Source organism: Cannabis sativa, chromosome 5 (genome assembly GCF_029168945.1).
Source record: "Cannabis sativa cultivar Pink pepper isolate KNU-18-1 chromosome 5, ASM2916894v1, whole genome shotgun sequence".
Lineage (NCBI taxonomy): Eukaryota > Viridiplantae > Streptophyta > Magnoliopsida > Rosales > Cannabaceae > Cannabis > Cannabis sativa.
This window is the reverse complement of record NC_083605.1, coordinates 71,530,666-71,539,061: the sequence shown is the minus strand read 5'-3', so window position 1 is coordinate 71,539,061 and position 8,396 is coordinate 71,530,666. Positions and strand designations below refer to the sequence as shown.

The 8,396-nt window shown below is 32.6% G+C and overlaps 1 protein-coding gene and 2 non-coding genes across 3 annotated transcripts; 1 reads left to right on the top strand and 2 right to left on the bottom strand.

The window, feature by feature from the left end:
• Positions 1–1,124: 1,124 nt before the first annotated feature.
• On the bottom strand, positions 1,125–1,320 carry LOC115718321 (U2 spliceosomal RNA). The gene has a single exon (XR_004011900.2). It is a non-coding gene; the product is annotated as a U2 spliceosomal RNA (small nuclear RNA).
• A 1,321-nt stretch (positions 1,321–2,641) lies between these two features.
• Positions 2,642–6,996, top strand: LOC115716104 (uncharacterized). The gene is made up of 9 exons (XM_030644826.2): positions 2,642–2,838; positions 2,924–3,010; positions 3,102–3,170; positions 3,464–3,526; positions 3,623–3,697; positions 4,867–5,475; positions 5,915–5,986; positions 6,073–6,318; positions 6,714–6,996. The coding sequence occupies exons 1-8, from the start codon at positions 2,743–2,745 to the stop codon at positions 6,304–6,306; spliced, it is 1,305 nt and encodes a 434-aa protein (XP_030500686.2). The 5' UTR covers positions 2,642–2,742; the 3' UTR covers positions 6,307–6,318; positions 6,714–6,996.
• Positions 4,127–4,322, bottom strand: LOC115718205 (U2 spliceosomal RNA). The gene has a single exon (XR_004011789.2). It is a non-coding gene; the product is annotated as a U2 spliceosomal RNA (small nuclear RNA).
• Positions 6,997–8,396: the final 1,400 nt, after the last annotated feature.

Here is an 8,396-nt window from a genome sequence, read left to right as displayed (position 1 = left end):
ACCATTAGCATGTCAAATTCATGCAAACGTCAATCACTTCAAATTTCTTATATTGATAACTAATCAGATTGTAAAGAGTTTTATTTAGGGCATAAAACCTAACAGTAATTGCATTCCAACCAATGAGGACTCCATATCACTCCAAGTTAAAAGGCAGGACCGTCTTTAGGGTAGGGTGGTCGGGGTCGTTGCCCTTGCCCAAGACCCCTCATCCCAGAGGCCTCCCCGTCTCTTTCTCTTTTAAGATCTTTTTTAAACATAGTCCATAAGGCCCCCCAAAATTTCTTTTGCTAGAAAAAAAGGCTCATTTTTTAAATTTTGCCATAGATCCCATAAAAGCTAAAGACAACCCTGTTAAAAGGTCACATTGCAAAGGATTTTTAAGCTAGAGAGTTGCCCTACAAAAGGTAGATAAAGCATAAGTAATGCAGTCCAATTGTAGCTATGGACAATATTACTTTAAGAGGAGTGCTAAATGCCACTATAGGCTTTCAAGAGACTGCAACCGAAAACAAAGATGATAATTAGTACATCCTAGCTTCTAAATTACGTTATCACCATTCATTATTCGTAAAGAGATTAAACTTTTTTTTTTCTAGTGTAGCACAGTGTTATTCCATATTTCTAATAATTTAGGGGACTTGGGTTCGAACTCATCCCTTTATAAAGAGGTTAAACTTTAATAAGCTTTCATTCTCTCTCTCTTTTTTTTTCAAAGGATTCTGCTTTCTATTTCTACACTTTTGGAGCCAAACTGTTTTGACTCTTACAAGACCAGAAATGCTATAAGTACTCACCAACTCTGTATATTATTCCCTTAAGAAAAAAAAAACACTCTGTATATGCTGCTCTACAAACTTTTTCTATGATAAATTGGTTTGTGCTTTACATTGAGTTGTAATAACACTATTACAAGTAGATTCTCAAACTAGAATGCACAAATAGATTCTATATGAACTTAGAATTATGTACAAATGAGCTTGCCAGCCTATTCAAGTTCATATCAATGTGGAATTAAGACAAAATCTTTAAAAAGAGAAACAAGAACACCAAAAAATGTAATCACTTTTCTGGTATACCAAAGAAAAACAAACTTACCAAGGTAAAAGTTTAAACTAAAGTTGGAGGGGTGCGCCAAGCCCATGCAGTAGTGCAAAACATAGGCAACACTTAAGAGTCCCAATAGCAAGCTAATGTGGTGGACTCTTCCCCTTAAAAAATTAATTTAATATCGTGTGAGCCATTGGCTCACATATCAGATATTAAACTGATAAGAACAGATACTACACTTGATCTTAGCCAAAAGGCCGAGAAAGGTATGATTTGTCTAGTCAAAGGCTTAGAGTTTTATAAGTCATTAATGAGTTGCTATTGTAGCTTGAAATCCATGTGGGAGTCATATCTACATATTTCAAGTGAAAGTGGCAATTTTAATTTTAATTTTATAAACTCCATGGTTTATCAGAGTGATTTGTTTATCTATAAATTAATTACCTATATAATGATGATAGTGGCTAATAAATTTTACATCTTAAGTGAAGAACATAAAAAAGAAAATGCTAAAACTACTGCATGTGATGATACTATGCTTTGAGGTATTGCTGTCTCTATAGTTGTGTGCTTATGGTAATTGATTGAGAAGGCCACAGGCAATGAGAAGAAGACTGAGAAGATTGCCACCCAAGTTAACTGCAATCCAAATCCAAACCGACGAACACGACTCCATATCGCGCTCCAAGTTAAAAGGTTCCATTCTAAGGTGTAAGATTTTCATGGTGGAGTTACCCTGAAGAAGATAGAAATGTGTACATTCCAGTTGTAGCTATGGACAGTACTAAAGGAGATTGCTGTAACCAATGATAGAGATAATAATTAGTACATTCTACTAAATTATATTAATATGAATTTGGGAAAAGGTAAATGAAATTCTATCTCAAAATTAATTGATAGTGAGAGGAGTACTCTATTCATCTTAAATATGGTATTTTATTTCCGAACATTAACAATATGTGACTAACTCTGATAAGTTTTCCTTTTCGACTCTTACAAAATGAGCTCTACATCTCCTTCCATCCTCCAAAACAATAAAAATAAAAATAAAACTCTGTATCTGCACTACAAGCCTTATTATGCAGTAGGGACACATTTTCAATGTTTGCTATAGTTTGTGAGAAATTTTTGTAACTCAAAAAATTGAAAGGATAAAACTGTACAAAGGCAATAATCCATGCCAAAAAAAAAATAAATCAATATGTCTTTTAAAAATAGCTTCTGAAAAAATATATTTTAAACAAAAATTAGGAAAATCCTAGCTTGAAAATCAATTGATTACTTTCCCTTGTTAAATAAAATTTTCCAACACACAATGAGAAAGAATGGAAAGAAAATTAATTATAGATTTTTTTAATACTAATAATAATAATAAATTTAGTATTAACAATTGAGATTTGCTCCCTTTAGAAAAAAAAGAAGAGAAAGAGTGTGTGTGATTAGATAGTGATTGCCACGTCGGACACATAGTCAACTCTTACTACGTTGTTGTCACAGGTGTCCACACATGTGTCGTCCAAATTTGTCGGCACTCCTTATGATAATTACCAAATTGCCATTACCCGCCATAGCTTCCACCCTTCCTTATTCAACTACCTTTCTTCACTTTAATAATAATTCATACATCTTCACTCTCTCTCTCTCTCTCTCTCTCTTCTTTCTCTCTCTACAACCAGAACACAGTAGACAAAGATGGACGGTCTGATCAGGGGCTTGGCGGACGTAGTTCTCGGCCACGGAGACGACGATGACTCCAGAGATGAACGGTCCAGATCCAGTTGGGCTGAGGTTCACCAAACTCTTTTCCTCTTGGCGTGTTGTAATTTCTGGGTTTTTCTTGTCCTCATTGTTTTTTTTTTTCTGGTTATTTCAGGTTGTGTCTGGCGATCAGGATGGAGATGAACGAGGCTGTGATCGTCGTTCTCATGGATATGGTCGTAAACAGTCGAATCCAGATGAGGTTTGAATTCATTGTATTGGATTGGATGGGATTGGATCAGATTTTAATTTTTTTGAATCTGAAATTTGAATTGAAAATGTGGTTTTTGCAGGGTATGAGTGATCATAGGCAAGAAGATTGGCCTAATGTGGATTCAAGACCTCCAAGGAGAACCCAGAAGGTTAGTTCCATTTTCATAGAATTCAAATTTTTCTTTTTCTTAGATGTGTAGATAATTTAGAACAAGGAACTAAAATGGATCTATTTTTTAGAAACTTAAAATATGGAAATCAACAAGAATTTAAACTATATTTTTGCAATTATGTTTTTTAATTTTTGAGAAAACAAATTATTAGAGTTAGAGACACCTCAGAATTTAATTGTCTTTATGAATGGTTTACTGGAATGATGGCTTGACTTCTGCATTGTCTCAATCATTAGACATTATTTTATTGTTGATCTTCTGAAATTTAGGCCACATATGGGCAGTATGAAGCTGGTGAAGAAAGACATCAGGAAAGCCGTCGGAGTAGAAAGGTTTGTTTGATCATCCTGAATATGTGTTATTAGTTTGGTGGAAAACAACATGAAATATCTTTCATTTTCTTTATTCTCTCAATTGTTTTCATTTAGGATGATGATGATGAGGAAAGCAATAATGATGGTTGGGAGACTGTTGGCAAAAAACCCCAAAGACAACAACACAAGGTATGCTTGCTTTCTTCTAGCATTGCATACCATTATGAAATTAATTGTCTTCTTACCAAAGATTTGCTAGTTGAGTAGATGTTAGTCTGAGTTATAAAAACAAAACTTGATGATATATTTAACATCATTTTGAAAGCCGAAAATTTCTTGAAGCTTGATGATTACTGAAAAATGAAAGAAAGAAAGAATAATAAAAAAAAACTATCCCTCAAACAAGAAGAATTTTATAGCTGTTTTGTTTGTAATGAGCATAGTACCTACCATATTAGAATTCTGTACAAATAGCTTCTTAGCCCATGGACTTCAATTAAATCAAATTATTGGATTAGAATATGGAATTAATGAAGTGTATTGAGTACAAAATATTAAACATTCTGTAAGAAGAGATACAAGACCACTAAATAGAGGTAAAAAAATTAAACTAAGTTGGAGGGGTGCACCAAGCCTATGCAGTAGTGCAAAACATAGGCGACACTTAAGAGCCCCATTAGCAAGCTAATATGGTGGACTCTTCCCCTTAAAAAATTAATTTAATATCGTGTGAGCCATTGGCTCACATATCAGATATTAAACTGATAAGAACAGATACTACACTTGATCTTAGCCAAAAGGCCGAGAAAGGTATGAATTGTCTGGTCAAAGGCCTAGAGCTTTATAAGTCATTAATGTGCTGCTATTGCAGCTTGTAACCCATGTGGGAGTACTGAGACTAACCATTTAATAGTCATTTTGCATTATAATCTTAACAACATCTTAATGTTGCCAGCAAAGTAAAAGTGGCAATTTTAATATTATAACATCATATAAATTTACCCTTGTCCATGCTTTATCAGAATGATTTTCTAGAGTAAATATTAGCCTTTTTCTCAAGTTACCTAGATCTTTTCAGAATCACCATTTTGACAATATATTAAACTCTTAGCCAAGTGCTTATGGACTTTGAAGACAGTATGTGCTAGTAGAGTTTTTTTAGAAGTAGTTATGTATCATGTTAGTTGAGTTTTCTGTTATAAATCTGTTAAGACTGTTCTGTAGTTTGTAATTCACTTCTGTTGTAATCCACTTTCTGTAATCATTTTCACATATGTATTGTTTTCTTAGAGCTTTTTGTGCTTTAGAGATTTTGTTACTGTTACTGTATTGAAACACTGAAATCGATACTTGAACAGATTCAGAAGGACAATTGGCAAGGATATAAAAGGCCTGCAAGTGAGCAAGAATACACTGATGAAGTTGAAATCGGTTCTAACATTGAACCAACAGAAGAAGAGCTGGCCGATCTATCTCAAGCGTGCAACAAACTGTGGGAACTTGACTTAAACCGTTTGGTACCTTGCAAGGATTACGAAATTGATTGTGGTGAGGGAAAGAAAGTTCACCAAAGGGAAGATATGGCTGGAGGAAGCTTATTCAACTGGCTGAGTGAAGATGTATTCAGGAAGCCTACATTTTCTCGATTTTGTTCTCTTCTAGATAACTACAATCCTAATGCAGGAATCAAAGAAGTTGTCACTTCAGAAGAGAGACAAGAGCAAGCTGCTTTCATAGAAGAAATCAGCAGAACTGCCCCGATTAGATATCTACACAAGTACCTTTCATCCAAAGGAATTGTGTCTCGAAACCTTCAAGAGTTCAAACAATTAATGACAAGTCTTTGGTTCGATCTCTATGGCCGATGTGGTACATCTGGCTCCTCTTCTGCTTTCGAACATGTTTTTGTTGGAGAAGTTAAGCAACGTGGTGAACACGAGATTTCTGGCTTTCATAATTGGCTTCAGGTATGCATATTTCAACTTGTATTAATTTAAGGGGCATGAACTCCTCATTGCAAATTACTCAAAAACAGAATGCTTCTAGGCTGAGTCTATAGCAATTCATTAACTTGTTGGCATAGTGTTGTGAGAAATTTGCCAAACTAAAACAACATAAAAGTGTAAAATTTGGCATAATAATCACATTCAATTTACAATGTCAGACTATAATGATCGCTCAGTGTAACTTCAGTGTCATTCTACTCTTAAAGATTTTTTCTAAAAAATTATCCTCATACAGTACATACATTTTTCTTCCATTAAATTTATATTTCGTTTTGTTTTAAGCTTTGGAATTTTTATTTGGTGAATATGAAAGGAAAAATATCATCATCAAAATGTATTATACATACATCTAAGTGAATAAGTCTTAAGAGCTTGTGATTTATGTTACTTTTCTTGCCAGTTTTACCTTGAAGAAGCTAAGGGAAGGGTTGACTATCAAGGCTATATCTTCCCTCGACGACGTGGTGAAACTGTAAGTTGTTTTTTTTTTACTTTTATCATTTTAAGAAAAGAAAGAAGAATGATAATTGATGATTGTATTGTTTAATGTTTTTGCAGCCAGACAGTGAAACCCAATTACTGACAATCCAGTTCGAGTGGAATGGTATCCTGAAAGCTGTGTCAAGCACTTTGGTTGGAGTAAGCCCAGAATTTGAAATTGCATTGTATAGCTTATGTTTCTTTGTTGGTGGAGAGGACAACCACGTACAGTTGGGTCCATACTCAGTTAATATCAAATGCTATCGCCTTGGCAACAATATTGGATCTGCTTTTCCTGTCTCTCTCTCATGAAACTCATTTCAGGTAATGTGTGAAAACTGTTTATTGCTCAATCACAGTATGTTCTATTCAAACACTAATGAACTTTTTCACTTTGGTGGTATAAACTACAAACTACAAAGACTAATTTTAATTTATGTAACTTTGGAAAATTAACAATTTTCTTTTTATGAAGACAATTGTTTATATTTTATCTATGTTCTCTCTTATTACATAAAAAATTTGTATATGGAATAACTTTGTACAGTAAAAAAAAATTAATAGTTAAGAACATAATTAACTAATAATGGGGTTATTGTCAAAACTTTTTATTTTTATTAGTGGAAGAAACATTATGTTATGTTTAGCAGATCGAGCATAAATTTTAATAATTGTAGAGTAATGCCTTATGTTATTTGTTACTTCTCATTTTCTAAAAGATCAATTGAGGCCCTGCATCTTTTGTTGCGGATTAAGGACTGCTCTCTTGACGGATTGGATTAAAATCAAATGTGATGTTATGGTTTGGGAAAGAGCTATCTTCAAGGGAATTATGTTTTGTGTTAATCTGATGATCTAACACTTTTATTTATTGATGAACACTTAAGCCTCTCTCCCTTTTTGTTATTGAACTGAAGTTTAATTATGACACTATTTATTTTGTAATAACATATATAAAATCTTAATTAAATTATCCTTGGTAGCCTAGCTTATTTTCTTACAGTATTAAGTGTAATGCCATGATCAAATTATTATTTTTTTTTTCAAGAAATAAATTTTTATTAATCAAACTGAGTCAATTACAAATAAAGGGGTAAAGCGTGAATTCTGCTAATACACTACAACTCTTTTACTTTTTTAAGTATAGTTCTATCAAGATTAGACAACTTTTTCTCTTTTACAAGCTTTAGTCTAACTTTTAGGCTTTCTTTAATGCTACTACCTAAACAATTCGATGTCAAATATTTTTTCTTAAAATACATAAATTTTGGTTCAGCTAAATATCATAAACGACACCTGCTTGTGCTATAAGACTTCTTGGTTTGTTTAAACCAAGCCAAATTCAAAGATCCTCAAAGGATGCTAGGCCAAATTTGACTAGCAAGACAACTCTTTATACTTACAATTTATAGGTATCAAACTATAAATTTGATATAAAAATTATTATAAGTACACCATATATTATCATTATCAATGTATAGTTTGTATTTGCTAAAAAAGTATAACATGTGTTACTAAACATTATAAATACGTACACTTAGATATTGGACAAAAAACATAAAGTATGTGTCCTTTTCAAAGAGATCTTCATTATTTATATTGTTGCAGTTTTAAGAAAGAAAATTGGCTAAGAAGACAATAATACTATAATAGTAAAGAGTTCATTGGTGTGTGTGTGTGCAAAGTTGGTGGTTCTTGGCAATTTCAGTACCACAAATACAAAAACACCTAAGCTAAGCTCATGTATTGTATCATCACACATTGTTTCAGTTTCCAAATCAACCAATCAAACAGAATATACCAATTTAGTCAAAATATCTGCTCAATATATATATATATATATGAAAAAATATCATACAAATATCTGAAGATATTTTTCAATATTAATGCAACCTAATATCTCCTTAAAACTTTAACTATTGAAATATCTCATATGTTTATGTTCTGTCCAAAACTATTGATGTGTCAAAGAAGAAATACCAAGCAAAAAATATTAATTGAAAAACAAAACTCTCTTCTCTTTTTTTCCCTCAAAATTTGACTAATTAGACTCAAATTGACTCAAATAACTAAATATAATCAAATAACATTTTGGGGCTCTGTATAAATATGATTTTGGTCACTCAATGTTAAATGTGGTGACTTGGTGTTTTTTTTTAAACAAAGAATGCTTTTAAGGAAAGAGAAGAGCAGCAAGAATACAAGGGTCATCTGATTTAAATTGAAACTTTATCTAACCTCAAAGCCAATCTTGCAGGCTTGTGAGCAAAAATGTTAGCAGAGCACTTAACATGAGAGATTGGAACATTGATAAAATGAGATAAGACCAACTTAATTTGCTTGATGAGATCTCCAAATAGAGAGAGTAATAAGTGGTCAAAAATTCAAAACTCATGGTTTTA

Coding starts and splice junctions, on each gene's coding strand:
- LOC115716104 (XM_030644826.2), top strand. CDS start 2,743: ATGGACGGTCTGATCAGGGGCTTGGCGGACGTAGTTCTCGGCCACGGA. Junction 3,698..4,866: donor CCCAAAGACAACAACACAAG/GTATGCTTGCTT, acceptor ATACTTGAACAG/ATTCAGAAGGACAATTGGCA. Junction 5,476..5,914: donor GCTTTCATAATTGGCTTCAG/GTATGCATATTT, acceptor TTTTCTTGCCAG/TTTTACCTTGAAGAAGCTAA.